The following is a 22,609-nucleotide window of genomic DNA, read 5'->3' on the forward strand; positions in this document are numbered from 1 at the left end:
TGTACAGAGAGAATAGTACAGGGCAACATGAGGTTAGATACCAAAAGTATGTCACTGGAATTTATATATCTCTGCACTTTAATGAGTAGGCTTGACATGATGGTCACATATTTTTCATATTTCTAAGGATTATGGCCTGCTGTTGTAAACATTGTATAAACAGTCAGCAGTTAAAAATGCATGCATTTTTGCAATCACAATGTGAACTTGAGAGAACTGACGGTGAACAATAAGAAAGTGTTTGATCTACTGTCCTCTTTATGATAGCGATGATGTCTGTCTCTGCCCTGTCAGGAATAGGTATTTCAAGATGGCAGCTCCATACTTTTGCTGGATAAAAGTCTCAATATTTTAAATAGTTGGAATTTACATCGCCCGCCACCAATCAAGATTAGTTGGAGCTATGTCCATCATGGTTAAACCTATATATTTTGGTCTGATGTAGCCTGGTGAAAGCTTCCAAGGGAACCTTCCGGGCCACCCAGCTTTAGCTTTCCTTCTTCTCTCTGGTCATCTTGATCATGGTCTCTGGTGAGCGGTAGAGGAAGATAAGCTTCTCAAACAGTGTTTCCTCCAGCTCCATCTCGCCTGTCTCCCTCACCACAAAGATGTCTGTACAGAGCTTCAGAACACGGTCTACACAAGGCAGTTCCTCAAACATGATAGAGCGTGAAATCCCGTTGAAGAACTCCCGGACAAATTTCCCGATGACCAACACCACGGACATGTACAGACCCACAATGCTGTGGAAGAGAAGGAGAGATCAAGGGGTTTTAGGCAAGAAGAGGCCTGGGTGTGTATGTGTGTATATATGTTGTGACAACCAGAGAGTCAGACCGCTGAGACAAATACAATTCATGAGACCTGAGGCAGAAAACAATGCGTTTTAAATTAAACAAAAAGTAACAACAGAAAACTAGTCTTCCAGGGAGTTTCGATCCACCCTTCTTGGCCGCTCACGCCTGTTTGTGAGGCACCTCAAAACTATTATGTAACTATTATGTTATCTGCCAGGAGTATTCATGCTGGTGACTGGCTCTCACCCTTTCTCCCTCAGACTCCCTCTGGCTTAAGGCTCTACTCCCTCCTGAGCCCTGTCAGCCATTTTGCTTAGGGAGCGGGAAACAGCTCAACGTTAATGCCCATGACCGGGCTGTAAGGGCCGATCTTCTTGGTCTGACCCTCTGGGGATGTCACAATTGCGTGTGTGGTATGCGTATACGTGTCGTATGCATGTGCATGTGTGTATAGCCTATGTGTGGTATGCGTGTGTGACCTACCCGTGTCCTGCCAGGAAGCCCAAACTGGATGGGCTGACCTTGTTGTTGAACACCCCTATCTCAATGCTGCCACAGCTGCTCTGGACATGGATGGGACCTGGAGCACACTCCTCCACCACCCACCACTGACCTCCCTTCTCACTCCCATTGCTGCGTTGCAGCTTTATGGACAGGGGGCGGAAGAAGGCGAAGGTTTTTATGTCGTCTGGTCGGTCAGAGTGCTCTGGGAGGAACAGATGGAAACAAAGGAGGAACAGAGAAGTATAGAGAGGCAGAGAATGACAAGGTGGGTCAGCAAGGAAAAGACAGAAAGAGGAGTTGTAGAAAGAGGAAAAAGAAAGAGAGGCAGGTGTGGTGTTTGTGACTAAAGGGCTGAGAGTCATACCTGTATGTAAAATGTGTAACTATGTTCAAACCTGAGTAAAGCTTTATGTATTATATACAGTCCATCTAGTTTCAAGTTTTTATTGTCAGGTGCACAGAACAACACAAGGTCAGACTGGGCACTGAAATTCTTGGGACAAGACAATGCAAAGCAACCTGGCATAACATAACATATAAGTACTAAGAATGTAGATTACATCTATGATAAGCTAAAATAGAATATAAATAAAATAATAATAAATCTCCTAAATATACAAAATGGTTTGCAATATACAATACAATGTACTAGACCTCTAATACACATTATGACCTATACTAACCTTATAGACCTAACTAACCTAAGACAAGTGTTGTAACTTAGTGCAATAGTGCAATAATGAACTGAAAGTGATAGTGTGTTAAGTGACTAGTGAGAAATGTATCAGGGTAAAGTGACCAGTGAGAAATGTATCAATGTCCATATCAATGTCCATTCAGAAACCCGATGACCCTTGGATAGAAACCATTGGAACTTCCATTCTACTGGAACTTCTACAGGAACTTCCATTCCCTGTGTTGGAGTGACAGAGTCAGAGTGTTACTACTTACCGACCTGTAGTCTGGACGCCATCTTGGATTCTGGGCCAGAGGGCCCTCGGATGAACTTGGGTAGTAGGTTGTGAATAATCCTGTCAAGCGGAACAAGAGAGACTGAACAACAAGGGAAGGTAAAATCTTCTCTACAAAGGTGGTTTGTTTGATGGGTTTTTATTGATAAAGGGCTCCAAAAGCCTCTAAGTCAGCAAGAGCTGGAATTTGTGATGACTCACACAGGTTCACTGTGTGTCCCTTTAAGCATCCGGACTAATCCGTCTCTCAGTGCTTGGTCCTCATACTTCACAGTGTGTTCTCCCACTGACTCTGCGTGCTCCGACAGAGAGGCATTTCTGGACACAACACACACACAAACAGAGACACACACTCACACACAAACGTACAAGCATATTTGAGGCCATACACATAGAAGTCCAGGGGCTGGTGCTAGTGAGCATGCTCCACCTGAGCAGTGTCCAATGGAGGGTGATGTATATGTGGGAGGAGTTGCTGAGCTCCTGGATCATGGCTTCCCTGCTGGCTGGGCTGATGGTCCACAGCAGACTGGCATCACTCTTGAGCTTAGCCGTCACAAGGTCCTCGGCCCCGTAGTTCACTATGAACTGCATCGCTGACTGGGGGAGGGAGAAGGAGGGATGGCCGGGGGGGGGGGGGGGGGGAGTGAGTGAGAGAGAGAGAGAGAGACAGAGAGTGGACATGGATGAAGGCAGACAGGTGAATTTCAGGTTTGGGTTCAGGGGGGTGATGGGAAGGCTTACTGGGTGAGTGGCATAGCGGTTGGTAAGACGGTTGAAGCCTGCTCCAGAGTATGGAACCAGGTTCTGCTCTTGGGCACTCATGGTGAACAGAGGCTGTGAAGGCAGACACGCACACACACACGTCATCACTGGTCAGCAGTCACAGTGGGGGAGAGGGCAGAGACAGATTAAGAGTTCCTATTTTAGTTGGTTACTGCTTACCTCATATCCTGCTATGCCTAGCTGGATGGACACATCAAGAGGCTGATTGATCACCCCTGCCACTGATTTGACCAATGACATGAAGAGAAGAGGGAACCAGATGATGCAAATGAGTGCGAAGATGATGAAGCCTCCCATCCCATACTTCACCACCTTCTTCTTCTTCTGACCAGGCACGTGGGGGTATTTCTGGAGCAACACATCACTTGTATGATCTCCAGAAACCAGACTGTGTTTGACTAGAGCACTCGATCTTGTGTTGAAGTTGCATTCAAATTCCTCATTGATTCACACGAGCAATTTGTGTTGCAGATCTAGTCTGGGGGGAGCACATGTGCACACTGACCTTCTCCGACTCCCTCCCGCACCTGAGGATGAAAATGTTGGCGTAGATGTCCTCCACACAGATCCAGCTGGACAGGCTGAGGGTGGTGTCGGTCCAGACCCAGTCCATCACCGCCCGCATCTCAGTCAGGAATGGAACCATCCGGAAGCTGAGTGCGTGAGGAGAGAGGAGGAGGAAGGTTAGGTAGCTCATATCATTTGGCTTGTGTCCAGTACTGAGTATTTCTGAGATTGATCCATCTGAGAGGTGAAGCGTTCTCACCCCTGGAAGAGGAAGAGGTTGAGGTAGTTGTAGTTCTTGGTGAGGAAGTTTCCCAAGACGCGGTTGGGGTAGCCACACTTGATCTGATAGGCTGACAGGCCAAAGTAGATACACTTTACGAAATACCAGAGCTGGGCCACTTTGTTCTGGTTGAACCTCCTGAAACATGTAACGGAACCCAGTAACATCAGACATCATAGTTCAGACAAGGTTTCTTACACACACAGAGAAAATTCCTTGGACATCAACATCAAATTGAACTCTGTGATCCTTGGGATGACCCTGACTTAAACCATACATTTAACTGAAATAAACCAAACTGTAACCTAGCCAGGTCCTAACTTAACCTAACCATGAGTTACCATCTAATAGTCACTGATCTCAAATTCAGTACGTTAACATCTCATTTGGGCAACACAGCTTTTTCAGTTGGAGAACTCAGACCTCTCTGTGACCCCAGGCAAGATGAAGAACATCCAGAAGTGTATTCCAAACACCAGGACCACTTGAAACACACACTTCCCCATCAGGGTCTTTTTTAGATAGAGGGCCCGGTCCACAATCATGGTGCCAAACTGGATCAGCAGCATGACCAGGAAGGCCTCAGGAACCTGGTCCTCAGACAGAGACTCTGTGATGTCTGCTGATGCACTGTGTTTCTGAGGGGACGACAACACACAGGTCAGGAGAGAAGAGTACAGAGAGGATAGTATTTAAAAGGAGAGGAGACATGTCTTTTCTCCTCTCTCCAACTCCACAGGTACTAACCCCAAAGGCCCAGTATCCAAATATGATGACGATGAAGTTGACGACATCAATGATGAACATAAGAGTGTAGACGTCACACACTGGGCTGTACTCTGGGTGGATGATGTCATAAAAGAACTGCCTGATGGGAAGGTAGATGTGCAGGGCTCTGTGGAGACAGCAACAACACAGATGAGTATCAAACTAGCATCCCAGTCAGAGACCATTCAGTTTCAGTCAGATTAGGATTTGGATTTTTTTTAATCACATGTAATTTTGTTTTCCCGATTTGAATCCCAGTGCTCACACTTCTATGACTGCAGCCTTGGCCTCCAGCATCCTCTCTCTGATCTGCTGCTTGATTCTCTCTTTCCTGGTCAGGGGAACCTTAGAGTGGCCTCTCCTCCTCTTGGAGTGGCGCTTCTTAACCTGCACGTCTCCTGTGGAACCGTGGCAGTCCGCCAACAGGCAGCCGGGTTATTCAGTCAGGTTGGAATGATGAAATACACCATGCTAAACTAGTCCAAAAAGGTTTCTTAGTTCACTTTGACTTAAGATGATCCACTTCAAAATAAAGAAATCCACCTGTCAATGTGTCAGTACTGTATATGTGACCCTTCATAGAGCACCACAAGTGTGATGTATCTGTAAGAACATGCTAGTCCCGTGTACCGTTCTCTGTGGAGCTGTCCCCCTTCCGTCTGCAAAACCATGATGTAGTGGAGGCCTGGAGGGGAAGGAATGGCACCCGTCGCTTCCCTGCCCCCTTCTCTCCTCTCTCTCCTGCCATCTTCTTCTTCTCTGTCTTCTTCTTCAGCTTCTTGAAGAAGTCAGGCATCTCCACCTCTTTGTTGTCCCACAAGCCGTGGCACTGCAGAGGTGAGGACAGGACAGGCGGGAGAGTTGAGGCAGTGACATCAACAGCACAGACCTAGGCTTGTCTATTGTCTGGTAGGAGTAGGAGCCAGTTGGTTCACAGCAGGATGTATTCTTTCACATATTCACTGACGCACACTTTTATTCAGACGCGTGGGTTGTATCTCTACTATCAGATACAAATACACACACACACACAGTCAGTAGACCTTAAGGATGGAGCGATGGAAGAAGAGAGCGAGCAGTTGAATCAGGTCGAAAAGGACGTATCCGTCTTTCTTCTCCACGCCGACAATGTTGGGCAGGGCAAAGGGGCGGTCTGCGTTGATGCCGCGGTAGGCTGAGGTGGTCCAGGGGAAGAAGCCAAACTGGAAGAAATACTTCACCACCACAGTCAGCTGGGAGAGAGGGGAGTCATACAGCATGCAGTTCAGAACACATTTAGATGTGCATGTACTCTCTGTACAGTACGTGTGTGTGTGTGTGTGTGTGTGTGTGTACCTCTGTGTATATGATAGCAGCCATCCAGAAGCGTTTGGTGGGCCTGGGGACAGACAGCATGGCCCAGAGGAAGATGAGGACGGGGAGGATCAGGGTGAGCATCGAGGCAGACACAACGTGGTTGAGGATGATGACAAAGTAGCAAAGCATCTCCGACTGGGACACCATGGTGTTGTAGAGGGCCAGCGTCAGGCGCAGGTGTCTGGGCAGAGACTGGTAGAACTTATCCGACTCGCCGATCTCATCATTGTCAAACATGCTGCAGGGGAGAATGGGGCCGAGAGAAATATAGGAGAGACAATAATGCGTAAAAAGAAAAATTAATCTTAATTGGCAAGGTTAAATAGCGTGATCGTGCCCACAACACCATTTACATTTAATATGAATTCAGCTTAACCTTTTGTACCAAGCGATGTCCAAACAACATCAGCACAGCCGTGGCTCGCAAATTCATTATTATTGCAATTACATAATGAAATAATAATAAAAATTTCATGCAACAGTATGTTGGTGTTCAGAAAACCAAGGAGCCGTGTGTATTTATTCAAGCCTCTGTGGACAGGAATGGTTTCTGGACGAGCTAATACGTTTAAAAAAGACATATCCCATGATGACCCACTTGTTAAGAAGGAGCTCGCTGGCGGTGAGGTTCCTGGTCTCCTGGCTCAAAGGCCTGGGGGAGTCTGGGAGATCCACGCTCAGCCCCTCACGGTCCACGACTTCCAGGAGATCAGCTTTCTCTTCCTCCTCCTCTTCTTCTCTCCACTGCTCCTGCCCCTGTGCTCCCTCTCTCCACTCCTCCTCTTGGTCAGCCGTGTCCACCTCCTCCCCCTGCTTCTGCTCCTCCTGTTCCTCCTCTTTAAACTGGGGCTCTGTCTCTCTGTCCTCCCTCTCAGGAGTGGCATCTTCAAGGCTGTTGGACAGTCATACCCAGACATACAGCAAGAAGTGTCTCAAAAGAGACACTCCTTTCTGACAGGAAGGAGAGGGAGACCTGAGACCAGACATGAAAACAAACATGTACCCCCTGACCCCTGACCTGGGAGGAGGCTCGTCACTCTCCACATTGGCTGTCTTGAGGAGCTTGCGTCTGAGCTCGTGGATGGGAAGCTCCAGGAGAGGAGGGTCTTCCAGGTCATCCTGGGTGGGCTGACGAGACATCAGCAGGGTCTCATCTGTCATGCAGCTGGGACGAAACACACAAACAGACCACCCCCCCGCACACACACATCATTTAGTACAAAAACAAAAATGTGTATATTTTTTCGTATGTTGGTATGGTAATGTATAACAGCCGACCTGGAAATACTGCTGCCCCAGGACAGCTTGGAATGGGCGTGCCTTAGTTTGGCGTAGCCCCGGGGGGAGGAGGGGAGGGGCGGGGGCGAGGAGGCGGGGGTCAGAGGCACCTCCTCCTCGTCATCCAGCGAGGCCAGCGTGCTCTGTCTGGACCTCCAGTTGTCATAGAAACGCTTCACGCTGTCCTGAGACACTTCTTTACCCTGTGGGGCAGAGGGAGGGAGGGAGAGTAAATATTTGAATAGATATGTGTAACAATTTTAGCAATTTTAGCTCATATTTATCCAGAGTTATACATAAATCTGGCTCTGGAGGACAGGACTTGAAGAGACTCTCAGAGGTGTGGTCATGTAGTTTAGCTGTGCTGCTGCCTGTGGAGAGGTCCTACCTTCTTTTGCTGCTCATTCAGCAGGGCCCTCTCAAAGCGCAGCACCTTAGAAATGGCCAGGTTGTTTTTGCAAAAGGAGTTCAGGCCCTCTGTGAGGTCATCAATCAGCGACAGGAGGACGACCCATCCGAACCTGAGAGTGTCCAGACAGCGCTGGAGAATATTCTCTGTGGGAGGAGCAACATGTCTTAGAAGATCAGTTCAGATGAGGTCATTCTTAAGCAGGTGATGTCATCCTAAATGAGCCAATAGTGGAAACAACAGCACTACTGTACTACTACATCAGACCTTTCTCCTCCTCTCCATCTTCATTTGGACAACTGTCTTCCAACTCATCCTCACTGGAGTCTGCTCTGTCGATACCTGGGAGAGTACACACACACACAGACACACAAGCACACACACACATACACAAAGTACATAACGTTACAGAAGAACACATACCTCTTAGTGTCTCAGCAGCTATGGTACTGTGCTCTGCGGTCCCTCACTTTTACCCTGCTGTCTCTGTAGCTCTCTCTTTGCTCTCCTCTTCTCCTCCTTTTTCATCTTCTTCTCCTCCTTCTTATGTCCTTTCAGTGCTGCCTTGGAGCTGGTGACCCAGGCATCATAGGCAAGCTGAGGACCACACACACAGCCTGCAGGTTTATATTTATCACAGAAATATGTATGCCCATTATCAGTGTTTATTGGGTAACTTTCATACAACATGGCGGATCAGCAGGTTTCACCTGAAAGGCAGTTTTCTTCTTAGGTGGTGCATCTTCCTCTTTGCTCTCTTGAACCTCCTCCTCCTCTTCTTCACTGTCACTCTCAAACAGGTGATATCCACAAGAGTCCCCCACTGGAGGACCCAGGAAAATGATATTTTAGCAGTACTCAATGGCAATCGTATTTTCTACAATGCACTAAACCACTGTGATCTCTAATCACTGGACGAGGTTGAAGATGCCTCAGCCCTGCCTCTGTGCCTCTGAATGTACAGTGCAGTCCTGTTCTGACAGAGCAGCACTCACCTGTAGGCTGGGAGACCCAGGGCTTCCACCACTGACCCTGGTCTCCCTGTCCTCCACTCTCTCTTCCCACACTCCCATCTGGAAAACACAGTCCATCCTTCACTCCTTCATCCATGGCTACATCCATGTGGTCATTCATTCAGTGAGAACGGCAATGAAAACTTAATTAAATAATCATGTAATTCCGGACTTTACCATGTGTGTCCTCGACTGCAGGGGGTTCTGTTGTTCCGGAAGGTCCTGCAGGATGACTCCTCTGCTTGGACTTGATCTTCTCCATCCTAGAGAGAGAAGAGATCACCAAAGTACACATACAGTACAATGTCTCCTGTTTAGTAAAGCCTTACAGTTCTAGCCTGTTCTGCTTTAACTTGATCGGTGAGTGTAGGCATCATTGAGATCTAGAGATGTGATCCGTTTCTTACTGTTTCTTCAGCGTCTCCACAGATTTCTTCTCCATCTCCAGCCTGGCAGCCACCAGCTTCTTCACCTTGGCCTCAAACAGCTCCGCTCCCCTGGGAACCACAGTGAGGGACTGAACCCTTAAATGCTAACCCCATCGACCCTGCTGGTCAGTTGGCCTCAGAGAGGCCCAACTGAATGCCGAACTTACAGATAGATGTCATGAGTGACACGCCGCCATCTGAGGACTACTAAGAACAAAAGACCGGCTGTGTTTGGAATGCGTTTGGGGACTGCGTCAATTTAGAAACCAGCAAAATCTGGAGACTGACCTGGCGGCTAGGATCTTGGAGGCCCTGAGGTCTGACACCACGTACAGGAAGTAGTAGCTGAGGAAGACTCGTCTCTGCACTAGGAGGACAGTGAAGCAGATGGCGTCCCACACGATACCAGCCTCGCCCTCCGGCAGCTCACATTTGTCATCCGGGGCCGCTTGATCACATGGGAATGAAAACATACATCCAGAGATGAGACTACTCACACAGTACAGTAAATACAAGAAGGTATACACTGAAACAAAAGGGTTGCTGTTTATTTAAGAGATGCTCTTACGGATATCGTAGCCATTGATGGTGCAGACCATGCTGAAGGCTTGGATGAGCCAGCAACCATTTTTCAGCAGGCTATCCAGGTACGCACAGGAGCCAAGCTGTGATGCACACACACATTAGCAGCACTATAAAGAGGTGTATTAACAATAGCCTGTCTTTCCATAAGTGCATGTGATGCCCATGACGTAAAAGAAACTCCACAACAGCACTCTGGCTCCATAATAAACATCTGAGTCAACTGCCAGAGAGAAGACCAGACTTACAGACAACAGGTTCTTCATGGCGATGACGAAGCAGGTGTAGCCAATCAGCCAGTCCCACAGACGCAGGATGTAGCGCACTGGCTGCATGAGCAGGCTGCCCCCAAACAACATGAAGTAGAAGCAGGCCACCAGGTAGCCCAGGCAGAAGATGTTGATGCGTGTTGTGCCCGTGATGAAGATAAGACACAACACCAGCCAGAAGAAGTAGCTGAACGCAAATACCTTCACCATGTCCAAGTAGGACCTGGAGGGAGTGGACACGCAGGGGAAAAGCAATGTTTTTATTATGTGTGTTTCTGTGTTTGTGTGTGTGAGTGTATGAGTGTGTGAGTGTGGTTGTGTGTGTGTGTGTGTACGTACGTGTGTGAGTGTGTGTGTGTGTGTCCCAGACCTGCAGTGGAGGAAGTTGTTAACAGGGATATACTGGTTGAGGGAGCAGGGGTCCAGGCTGCGGCTGATCTCAACGTTCTCCCCGGCCAGGAGACGCACGGCCGCACGGTTCTCCTCCTGAAACATGTGCAACTGCAGCGCCGCACACAGCAACAGGAAGTGGTCATCTGCAAACAAAACACAACTTCCACAAATGGCAGTCCTGCTTTCTTCCATGTAACAACTACTTGATGCTAAAATTCACAAGAAAAGACTAAATAATGGCAAACAAATGATCATCCTATAACAGATTTCAAATCTGTCGGTTCTGATATTTTTGTGCCACTGTACATGGTGAGGCAGACTGACTCACATAGGATGAAGGAAGGGTTGGGGCTCATGGCAAAGTCTGGCAAGTAGAACCACTTGATGATGTTGGAGGTCAGGGGCTGGCTGGAGGTCCTCCAGGGGTAGTCTGACAGAGAGAGGAGGGGAGGAAAGGGGGGAGGGCACAAGAACACAACACAGCTCAGTTACTGTATTGGGTGGACACGCCTTTAAAAGTCAGCGCAAGGTATTTCTCTTTACTCCTTTCCTCAGAGTGACTGCTAGTGAGTCACTGAGGCATTGTGTTACCGAGGCAGAAGGCAGGGGGCAGTCCGATGCAGAGCAGGTACTGGAGGATCATCAGGCCTGTTGTGAAGTAGCAGTACTTGAGCCAAACCTCCCCAATGGCCTTTCTGCGACGCCGGGACAGGACAGCCAAAAGCGCGCAGGAGTGTAGCAGTGCGTAGAAATCCATACGCTGGCCAATCACATTCACTGCCACGATTAAGCACACCTGGGAAAAAGTGGTAAGTCCACATATTATAGGCTGGAGGAACTATCAGTCACATGTTGGAAAATATAGTCAAATACAAACTTCCCATATAAGTCTGTCAAGTCTGATTATGAAATTCAGATTTTAACCCTGAGGTACCTCCAGTCCAAACTTGTAGTAGGCGTAGTTGACCATGTACTTGAGGCAGGGTAGGATGCCTTGGTCCAGGTGTTGCCGGGTGATTCCTTGGAAGATGATGCTGAACGGAGGGGTCTTCAGGTCGTTATGGAGACGGTAGTAGAGCTGGTGACGGTGCACGGTCACCTCAAACAGAAGCACGCCCAGAACCATCAGGTGGTTCTGAGAAGGCATAGAAAACGGAACCCTTAGAACTTTAAGAAACTTTTGGGAGAGTCACAGAACGATCAACAACATTACAGGTTAAATATCTAGAAAGCCCCTCCACACACACACACACACACGCACACACACACACAATAGAAACACCAAACCCCAAAATAATTTGAAGAATCCTTGTGTCTAGTAAAATCATGATTGGGGCCAATATGTCATTTTTGTAGTTTGTGTTCCTTAGTTCCTTAGTTAGATCTGCAGGTCTGTGAGTTTTCCCGAGGAAGGAGAGGAGGTCCTACCCGCAGGCAGGGGAGGATCCGGTCCTCACACTTCCTCAGCTCTCCACACCACACGGCTGGATCCACAGGTTCCACGTATAGAACTGACCTCTTCAGCAGCTCAGCCATGTTCCCTTCCAGAACCGTATCTGTTCCATTGACTGATAACAAATGCTGGAACACAGACACATATTACAGTACACACACACATGAATTTCCAGACAGTGTTTGGTAATGGTCTGGCAGCAGGCATAGCGCTGGACTCACGTCGGTGCAGTTGGAGGAGTACTCAAGAGGCTTGATGACTTTGAGCTGATACATCATCTTACAAACCACCATGATGCAGGCCCACACACAGGATACACTGGAGGCAAGGGGCTGGAGTCGGGGCACGGGCAGAGCTAGAGTCCACAGCACCAGGAACAGGAAGTTCATCAGGGACACCTGGAACACACAGACACATTTTTAGTAGCAGCAGATATGCACCTTGTAAAATTAGCAGTTATAGAAGGACGGTGACTACTTGAAGGCACATCACACACACACACATGCTCGGACCTCTTGCAAGGATACCCAGATGATAACAGTGGAGACAATCTTGAGGCTGTGGAGCTCTAGGATTCTCCAGCCCATCTCCTGGGCCCTGTGGAGGCCTAGCAGGCCTTGCAGCAACAACAGGCTGCCTCGGTCTACAATCCGTGTCCACTTGCCCATTGGCTCCCCTGGGCTGCCTGAGACAAACACACACACAAATGTACACAAAACAAGGACACCGAGGGACAGATGAGGCTCAAAACCCCTAAGCTAGTCTGCTAAGCTAAAGCCTGAGATTTCATGTGGTACTTCACCGAGGTAAAAGCCTCCCGGTTCCTGTTTGGGTTCAGAAACCAATTGAATACACTGGTACTGGTGGATGACACCAGTGTAGAATACCAGTAACTTGCCAGATACCTTTCTCTTCCTGCTGTGCGTCTTTCCCTTCAGAGGACGTGGACAGTCCGATACTGTCCAGGGTCTCCTGGCTCTCCCCACTCAGCTGCTCCTTCACCAGTCTGCCAGTAGAAACAGAGTAGAAACACCACAGTCAGACTCTGTATTCTTGGGTTCACCACATTAATTGCAGTGCTGGGATTTAATTACTGATGATTAATAACTTCACAATCCAATCCGAGATAAGGATCTGTTACCTTTGCTGGAGCTTCTCAATGTTTTCTTTGATCCTGAGGAGATAAGGATTCATTTTAGAATCAGAAGTCTACAAGACCTTTTACTAGACAGGTATATCCCATCAACAATTTCAGGCAGAGCATTATGTTAACGCGATGTGCTTGGTTGGATGAGGAAAAATCAAAACAAACGTGTATCTCTCTCTATTCTCATAATGGCACCTCTATGTACTCATCACAATGTGAGAATATCTTTCCCTTGCCTCCAGTTATTGATTCTGCTCAGCTAAGTCTTCTCGGAGTGAGCCAGCTGTGTGCGTAAAGCAGCGAGGTGTGCAGCCAGTTGGGAAACAGCACACTCTTTTGGAGCAGTTTCCAAAAGGGCTTCTTAGGTTGTACCTTCGGGAGAACCTTCTGGAAAAACCTTCTCTGGTTTCTCTTTTGCAACATTCGTTCTTTAACGTCCTTAAATTCTCCCACAGGAACCACCAAAGACATTTCTAGAAAACACCTAGTTGACCTTCCTGGTGCATGTGAATGTACTTCACCATTAAAAGTGATCAGCAGTGCATCATGCCAGATAGGGAAACAGTGGGCTGGCTCTTACGTTTCAGAGATCACACTGACTGAGTTCCTCAGCTCCTTCTCTCTGGGTGTGGGAACACATGAACACAACAACCACACACACTGTTAGGCTGAGTTACCATCCATCCACCACAAGGCAATCTGCTGTTTGCTGCAGAGCAGTGGGACTTTTCAAGGCTGGTAACTGCAACCCTACAGGCCATGTTCTGTATGGAAAACACAACCATGGAGATGATATGAAAGAATCATGAAATAGGATCGGTTTCCATCCTCCCAACTGAAGTGGAGACCAGCTACAGGTTGGTGGTAGCATTTCTTGCTGACCTGTTAGCTCCCTGGCAGACAGGGACGTTGTCAAGGTCCGTGAGCTCCAGGAAGTCGTTGTTGAAGTAGTGCAGCTGCAGGATGCAGGCCAGCAGGAAGGTGGCGGGGAGCAGGATCTTGGCAAACAGCTCCACCGTGTCGTACTGCTCCAGACCCAGGTCACGCAGGCTGCAGTGGGACGGCAGACACACGCGCGCGGGGTGAAGGCTCAGTCGACAGAGACATACAGCGACAGAGAATGTTTTGATTTGTCCCTGCCTCTGTTTTTAAGCCATGCCATTTCAAGGCCTGTTCAGATTTGACCTTTGACCCCCCTGAGCCTCACCCCTCCTCTGACATGCCCATGATCTGCCTGAAGAGGCCAGAGACACTCCTGAACTGGTACATGTAGATGGCGATGAGCACCAGCATGGAGTAGCCCACCACCACCGCCCAGAAGTACTTCAGCACCCGGCGCCACACGTCGTAACGAACCTGACGAAGGGATAGAGGTTAGAGGGTGGAGAAGATGAGGGAGAGGATGAGTCAGCAACAGGCAGAAGGAAAGGGGATGGCTCGACTGGGTCGTGTTTCAGATGTCAACTCAGGTAAAAAGTCTGCTGTTCAAAATTCTAGATCTACAGTATAAGCTAAAGTAGCATCCAACAGCATGGTTATTATGAAGCACTCCCATGGCCTTCCTAAGTGGAGGACAACAAGTGGGGACGCAGGAATAGCACAGACAAAGGTTTATGTGGGTCTTCAGTCTCTGTGTGAGGCTAGGCCAGGCCATTAGGCAGCTGTTAGTGGCCACTTTACCAGGTCAGCAGAAACACTAGAAGGGCAGAAACAGGGAAAACAGCAGCAGAAATGTTTGTGTCTGTGTTTATGAGTCAGAATCAATACTCATAACAGCCAGCGTATTGATGAGGGACTTCTGAGAGGTGCAGGAAGAGGGGGGAGGGAAGGGGGAAGTGAGGGGGCAGGAAGAGGGGGCGAGCAAAGGGGGGAGACAGGTGAACGTGTCACAACTCGATTCCTTCCACCCACTCCAGGTTTGTAAACAAAGCGCTGCTTTGTTTTTAGGTAGATACCCTGACTGCATCTCTATAGTTTCTTAGATGAAAAGTAGGGACAAGCACACCCACACACACAAACACAGAGGGCTTTACCACCTGGTAGAGTACGACGCAGAAGAGGAAGAGGACGATATAGAGGATCTTGTAGACCATCACCTTCCCCGAGAAGCTGACCACGAAGAACATGGAGCAGCAGAACAGGATCCAGTACTTCACCAGGAAGCCCCTCAGCTCCTTGCTCAGCAGAGAGACCAGGGGGGAGGGTTCTGGTTCTGCTGAGGGGGGGGGGGGGGGGGGGGGGGAGAGAGAGGGGTGAGGAGAAGTGGGCATGGGGTGGTGGGAGGGGGGTGACGGTAATGAAGAAGAAGGTGAAAAACAAGGAAAGAGGGAGAGGATATGTTATAACGATACGTTATTGCTGCTTGGAGATGGAATGATGAACGGATCATTTCCAGAAGGGAAGTGGAAAAGGAGGTGAAGTACGTGGCAGAACTTTGACTTCATCCAGAGTCTCCATCTCCTGCAGGCTCTGCTCCTCCTTTCGCTCCCGTAGTTGCTGACGGAACAGCAGCCAGAAACTGAAGGCATAGCACACCTGGAGACGCAGTGAGCCGTCAGCAAACAGCACAGAGAAGCAGAAAAAACGACACCCTCCGGCTCTACCCTGTGACCTCTGCTCCCTGACCTTGGCTCCCAGGTGGGCGCAGGGTGCAGAGGAGCTGCTGAGGTCAAAGTCCACCACCATGGCGGGGTGCAGGTGGGGGTAGATCTCATCCCTGCTCAGTCTCAGCCCGCTGAACCAGGCCACACCCACCAGCACTGTGCCGTACACCGCCAGGAAGGGTGCACTCAGCATGGCGTAGCGCCGGCGGTCACGCATCACCCAGATGGCGCAGGACCACACCAGCAGGGCAAAGGTCAACCAGCTGTTATAGGTGATGCTCCACACCTGGGAAACAGGAAGGCAGGATTACACACACCAGGACGCAGAGTCCAAGGTCAGTAGAATAAAGACCCTAAAGGCAGGATAGCTAAGTTTTGCGAGCCAACCAATTTCAGCTTGAGTTCGAAAACATTCAAACCCACCCCTTCCTTCAAAGCCACTCCTATTTTATTTCAGCAAATATAACAAAACGTGCTTCTCCCTGTAAGCCTGCGTATTGTACTGTAAACAAAAATGTATAAAACCCATATTACATACAGAAGAATACATAGCTCTCAACCCACATGGTAATTCTAAGAGTATGATCCATATTGTAAACATGCAGAGTGAGGCTGGGTACCATCATGATGATGAGGGCGCTAACGTAGCTGTGTTTCATGACCAGCAGACCAAATACAACCAGACCACTGGGGGCCGGCGTGGGGGGAGGAGTCTCCACGCCACTTCCTGATAACTCAGTCCTCTCTTTTTCCTCTGCTTCTGTGTCTAACTCTGAGGAAGGGAGTGGATAGAAGAGGGGAGGAGAGGGAACAAGGGAGGAGTGGGGAGGGGACGGGAGGTAATAGAAGCAAATGAAAGGAAATGAGAGGAGATTGCATGGTAATTATACAGTACCTTTCAGACAACTCAAGGGTAGGAACCAATCACTAAATAATTTATGTCTTTGTTCCTTTGGGGGCACCACATTACCTAAACCACTGGCTACTAAACTAAAGCCTAACTCCATGGAGACATAGAGAAGACAGCTGGTACCTTGTGACAGTGAGTCTGCTCCTTCATACTGGGGAGGAGGGTAGCAGTTGGTGTAGCCGCCCTCACCCAGCCGTGAGCCCAGCTGGCGGCTGTGCAGGTCATGCCAGGAAGTCCCCGCCATTAGCACCATGGGCTGGGGAGCAGGAATACACACCACACCGTCAACCCAAGCCCTCATTAAAAAAGTTGTGATAAGTTATCACTGAGGAAAATGTAAGTAGAATAAAAGTAGTAAAGACAAAAAAGGTCAATTGAACTGAGGTTTGTTAACCAATCCATTCTTTGGTTTCCTTCTCAAGAAGCATCATGGTTACCTCGTCTGGTAGGTAGGTCTCTTCGTCTGTGCTGGTTAGAAGCTGTAAATGAGAGTGACAAACATAAAGAACAAACACAGGATTTATGCTCAAACTCAAATATCAGAACAGAGATTTTGTTGGAAATGTTAACACAGCAGGAACATGTTCAAATGTTCTTGAGTGGTTCCTCACCTCGTTCCTGTCTCCAGGGATGTACATGATCTTACAGAAGCTTGGAGGCTCCTGCCCAGGGCTCTCCACTGGAGTCTGCGGCTTCTCCTCTGTGACCTACCAGCCACACACGCAATGCTGAAAACCCACACACGCCCCCTGACACACACAAACGCACACACACCAAGCGGTGGGTTGTGGTACCTGTTCCTCGCTGAGGTGGACCCACTTGTGCAGCAAGGCCACCAGGGTGTAGTACAGCAGCAGCAGAGCCAGTGGGTTGGTGAACACAGGCCAGCTAGCGTCAGCGTGCAAGCCCAGGCTGTAGGGCTCTGACTGGTTGGTGTGGATGAAGGCTGTCATGCCAAACAACCTGGGGAGTGTGGGGGGTGGGGGTGGGGGGAAGAGAGAGAGAGGTCAAAGAGGCTCAAGGGAGGGGTTAGGAGTAGCGGGGTCATTGGTGTGTTTTCGAAGTAGCAGCACAACCGAGAGATGTGAATACTAAACAATATCAAAGTTATCACACCAAACTTGACTCCGGCTCGATGCCTTGGACAGTATCCTCTCACACACCCTCCTCTACCTGGCGTAGATGTCGTGGGGGGGCACAAGATGCTGGGCCAGGGGCAGCTGGTAGAGGTAGAGGGCCAGAAGGTGTCCAGCACTGAAGATGGCCATGAACACACACAGGGTGCTGAAGACTAGCAGGTTGATGGAGCGCCCAAACACCCACCACCACACTAGGCCCAAGAATGTCCCGAAATACACCCCAGACGTCAGGGAGGGCAGGGCGATGCCTGCAGGGAGGAAAGAGTAGGTATGGTATGTATGAGTGTGGTGGAGTAGGGTTCTGTAGTATGGGCGTTATGGGTTCTGTAGTATGGGGGTACAGGGTTCTCTAGTATGGTAGTAGAGGGTTTTCTAGAATGGGAGTAGAGGGTTCTGTAGTATGGGGGTCCTACCAGCCAGGCCCAGCAGTATGGTGACCACCACCTTCCCTGCAGTGTTCATGATGGTGGACAGGACGAGTCGGACCCCTGCAGCAAACACCAACAGCTTTGTGACAAACTGTGGCGGGGCTGACTGGACCGGTGTGCTCTCATCTGAGGTGTCACAGGATGAGCCGCCTGTGATGTCACTTCCTCCCTCAGACTCTGTATCCGACACTTCTTCTTCCTGCTGTGGTCACACGGACATTGGGTTGAATTTCTCCCTCGCTATCTCTCTTTAGCTCATTTCTTCTCTTTCACTCTCACTCTCTCTCTCTCCACCTCTCCTGTCCAGGTGCCTACCTCAGAGGAGGTGATGCAGTTGTCATGGGAACTGATCTGGGGAGCGGGGCGCAGCAGCTTCTTGCAGAGGCGGAGCAGAAAGAGTCCAGACAGGAAGAGCCCCAGGTCTGGAGCCAGGAGACGCACAATGTTCCATGGATCCACCACACTGAACCTGGACACACACACACACCCACCCACATGTACAGCAAGTTTATACTCATGCTGGATATATCACAGACTTTTACAATTATTTTAGAACAAGGAAGTGGTCCTACCGTACAATGCCCAGATGGTAGAAAACATTCTCTGTATATTCTGTGGCTGTTGAACAAACACAGCATGGTCTCACTTTACTTGTGACATGTACCTGTCACAAACTAGTTCATTACTGTATTACAGTAGACTCTCATAAAGTCTGAAGTGAGAAAAGAGGGTTAGTTTTGGATTGCAGCTGAACATGGATTAGTTAGTGAGGGAAGTGAGGATGGGTCTTACCGTTCTGGGGAACGTAGGCAAAGGTGATCTGCATGAAACACTGCAGAGCTAGGAAGGTCACACTGGTGGAACAGATCAACACCAGGAACCTGCCTGTCCTCCCTTCATACAGCACAGAGAGAAGGAGGAAAGAAGGTAGAGGGGAGGAGAGGAAGAGAAGAGAAGGGAAGAGAGGAGAGGAGAAGAGAAGAAGAGCAGATGGAATGTGTAATTGTTGATGATGAGATCAAATGTAGCCATGTAGTCCAGGCTCACAATGTATTCAGTAGGCTACGAGTACCCTGTCTACTTACATAGTGTACTGTCTACAGTAGCCTACTGAATACATATATTACTCTATATTTCTGACACTAGTCTGTGGCACACAGGCCTGGTATACAGACTATGTAGGGAGACTGAGACAGAGACAGAGAGAGTACAGGCGTCGCTACGCTATAGACATCGCTATCTATAACCATTAAAATGGATGGAATGGAGCAGAAATTAGCTATAAAACGTAACAGCATAATTAAAACCTGCTAGCATGGTTCCCCCGTGGAGGATTGTGGAGGCAGATAGATTTGTGGAGAGAGTACTGCAGGATACTGTGATAGGAAGTCAGGGAAAACTAATTTGTTATCATCTGACTAGAATACTGCCATCCAGAAGAGAGGTGTTCGTCATTTAAGTATAAAGTACACAATCTTCATTTGGGATCTTGACATTGCCGAAGGCAACCCCATGGTGTAATCCTACTTAACTGGAAGATTGAAGATGTGGCCTCAATTAAAAAGTTACTACGAAGTGGAAGTAGGAATTTTATGCAAGCTCTCTGGCTACAGATGAAACCACACCTGCTTTTGAGTAAATAAATAGGGTTGAAGCATACTTTAAAAAAGTAATGTCATTGTACATACACATATTATCTATACATATTATGTATAAGCATCTTCCATTCCACCCATCTACAGACTAAGTCTAATCCTCTGTGTTTGACCATTACACACTTGTCAAAACAACTACAGTTACAGTAGGAGCTGAGCCAGCAAATGTGTTTCCGATGTGTGTTTTTTTGACTAAAAGCTTTGTTTCATTTAAACCTTTCCCCCTCCATCAGGTCTAATATGATCTGTTTAATCCCCTCACCACTCTGCCCTCAGAGTGATGTCATGTCAGCATGGTAGCACAGTCTAGAAGCATCTGGAGACATTTAAGAATCCAGAAGCTTCTTAGAGACTCAAACAGGCCTGCATGCAAGAAAAGCATCCACAAATGCTGACACCACTACTTTTAATTCCTCTCAATGTAATTAGTATTACCAGGTTATACATAATTGATAAGCGCTAACAGTTGTTTCCTCTTTACTCACAACTCAGAATGATACATTAATTCATCAGCATGTATCGTCAATCAATGCCTATCTTTCTCTCTCTCTCTCTCTCTCACACACACACACACACACACACACACACACACACACACACACACACACACACACACACACACACACACACACACACACACACACACACTCAGACAGAAACACACAGACACACAGGTCTTGTATGCTTGCTGTGGCACATTACAAGACCATACTTACTGCTTCCACTATGTAAACACATACACACACATACACACACACACGCACACACACAGACACACAGACACAGACATGCCAGCTAGGTGATTCTCAGATGCGTTACCTTTCATGGAGGTGAGGGTGGGGTTGGGAAGTAAGGGCAGGGTGAGCAGGAACAGGAAATACACCACTGACAGACCATTGTAGCGAAAAGATGTCGCTGAGACAGAAAGAAAAAAGGCATGTCACACACTCCACAAACACACACAAATATGCACACATATTTACTCCACAAAACCTTCGCTCAATCAACAGACTGGAAACATAGGTCAGATATTATTGCAAAGAGGCTTCCCATGAAAAGATCAAAGGTCACTGATATAAAACACTTTAGCTGCAGCTAATCCGATATCGAACACATTCGTACACAGGTCGCAGAATTGCTCTACTGTATTTTATTAAGTATGTGTAACGACAAACTTTAAAGACAAACTCATTACTAAATATGTGTATGTATAGCGATATTATAATTAGTATCAGAGTTATTTATTACATGTGTTTAATATTTCCCAATAGACAAGAAGAGTCATCATGTTTACACTTTCACAATACACACCAGTACATCGCTACACACTGATCTGTTTCCTATGGTAACATCATCGCACAGTGGCCATTTGGGCAAACAAGAATAAACGGATAAATGTATCAACACAACCCAATTAATGAATTTTTTAGACATGTTTTTGTCCTACAATAGTTTAAATCTTTAAGTAGATTTGTAACCTCACCACTGTACTCTAATACAACCAACAGCATCACATGTGTAGTTAATAAACTGTCTCCTATTTTCCGGTATCATGCTGTATTCCCATAGCTCACAAAGGGACAACAGGACAAATGTGAGTTCAGCCAGCCCACTCACCTGCTAGCAGAAGGAGAGGAAACATCAGGTTGTACAGCATCCCCACCACCAGGTCCCCTGCCATGGTTGCACAGAGACACTCACGCTCTCTCTTCCTCTCTCTGCTGTTTGGGTCTGCAGTGGACTCTCACCACCTCACACATCACCCTGGGGGAAGCTCCCCCTTTTTCTCTCTCTCTTGGTCTCCCCCTGTCAGACACTCACAAAGTCGCTCCACCTAGTCTCTCCCCTGGTCTCCCTGCTAGTCAGAGGGGGTTGTTTATCCCCCAATCTCCCCCGTTTTCTCTTCTTCCTGCCTTTGACCCGGTCTCTCCCTGAGTCACACAACCAGAGCCAGCCCTTGTTTCCGCAACTTCAGTACCCTCAGCCTCTACGTGGGGTGCTCCCAATCCCTCTCAGCAGGGGCTGACACTACAGACAAGGTAGCAACAAGACAGGATCAATAGACCTGAGGACCAAAAGACAAAAACTACACAACAACAGTATGGACCGTAGTGTCAAGATCAGATACAGGTGAGGCAAAGTTAGAAGAGATGTTTTAAATACATGGGATGATGTTTTGCTCGCTCGCTTCTGCCTCCTCTATTTATTTCATGCTTTCTACCCATCGGCCCCTGTCTTTCTCTATACTCCCCTTATCGTTGTCTCTCATCCTCGCTGTCTCTCTCTTTTTGCTCTCTCTCTCTTTCTCCCCTTGCCACTTCCTTCACTCCCCCCCCCCCCCCCCCCCCCCCCCCGATTGAGTTGCCCCTCCCTCCCATCGCAGTCCACAAAGCCAGTGATCCGGAGTTGTTACCTCACAAGGAAATCTCCTCTCCATCATCAGGTCTGCCAAGATCCCTCACCGTTCATACAGGAAGAAGCAGACAAAACACAGAGGATGAAAGGTCTTGTGTACCTCTGACAACTGCTATCAGTTCAGCACACGCAAGAATGTTCAACCCATCAATGTGTTGCCATAGCTAACCTGCTTTTTGTCAGTACCCAGACATTCCGGAGTCTGATATGTTTGAGGTGTTCTCTGTTCTCAGTTGCTGGATTGTGTGTGTGTGAGTGTGTTTTCAAGGCTGGCTCATCAGTTTTCTCTGGAGAAGGGGAAGTGTATCTAATATTCATGGCTGCTAGTGAGACCATTAGGAGACTGTGACTACAGCAATGAACTGTGGACAGGGCCTTGTGGACAGGGTAATTTGGAGGGAGAAAACAGGGAGAGGGTAGCTAGATGGATCAGGAGCAATGCTCAGCCATCAAACTATTCATTTTATCATCCTGATCCCTTAAACAGGCACAGCCTTTTAACTGAGCTGGTGACTTGA

The 22,609-nt window shown here is 48.2% G+C and overlaps 1 protein-coding gene across 1 annotated transcript; it reads right to left on the reverse strand.

Annotated features, from left to right (window-relative positions):
* On the reverse strand, positions 1-21,357 carry si:dkey-11f4.7 (piezo-type mechanosensitive ion channel component 2). The gene is made up of 55 exons (XM_067239697.1): positions 21,294-21,357; positions 20,496-20,591; positions 18,814-18,915; positions 18,594-18,639; positions 18,337-18,490; positions 18,007-18,223; positions 17,628-17,841; positions 17,249-17,417; positions 17,066-17,161; positions 16,892-16,933; positions 16,578-16,710; positions 16,165-16,316; positions 15,567-15,830; positions 15,365-15,476; positions 14,978-15,156; positions 14,149-14,297; positions 13,824-13,991; positions 13,522-13,563; positions 12,936-12,968; positions 12,700-12,800; positions 12,307-12,479; positions 12,016-12,192; positions 11,770-11,922; positions 11,276-11,476; positions 10,933-11,137; positions 10,670-10,771; positions 10,319-10,484; positions 9,928-10,171; positions 9,666-9,762; positions 9,386-9,545; positions 9,077-9,166; positions 8,847-8,932; positions 8,652-8,729; positions 8,367-8,479; positions 8,133-8,253; positions 7,924-7,998; positions 7,636-7,802; positions 7,248-7,450; positions 6,988-7,134; positions 6,568-6,861; positions 5,949-6,207; positions 5,657-5,845; positions 5,244-5,442; positions 4,879-5,011; positions 4,593-4,740; positions 4,269-4,483; positions 3,825-3,983; positions 3,564-3,711; positions 3,218-3,406; positions 3,017-3,109; positions 2,703-2,872; positions 2,474-2,590; positions 2,253-2,332; positions 1,281-1,503; positions 1-743 (listed from the first exon to the last, which is right to left on the reverse strand). Exons 1-55 carry the CDS (start codon positions 21,355-21,357, stop codon positions 488-490), a joined length of 8,163 nt encoding a protein of 2,720 aa, XP_067095798.1. The 3' UTR covers positions 1-487.
* Positions 21,358-22,609: the final 1,252 nt, after the last annotated feature.

Source organism: Osmerus mordax, chromosome 7 (genome assembly GCF_038355195.1).
Source record: "Osmerus mordax isolate fOsmMor3 chromosome 7, fOsmMor3.pri, whole genome shotgun sequence".
In the NCBI taxonomy this organism is placed as follows: domain Eukaryota; kingdom Metazoa; phylum Chordata; class Actinopteri; order Osmeriformes; family Osmeridae; genus Osmerus; species Osmerus mordax.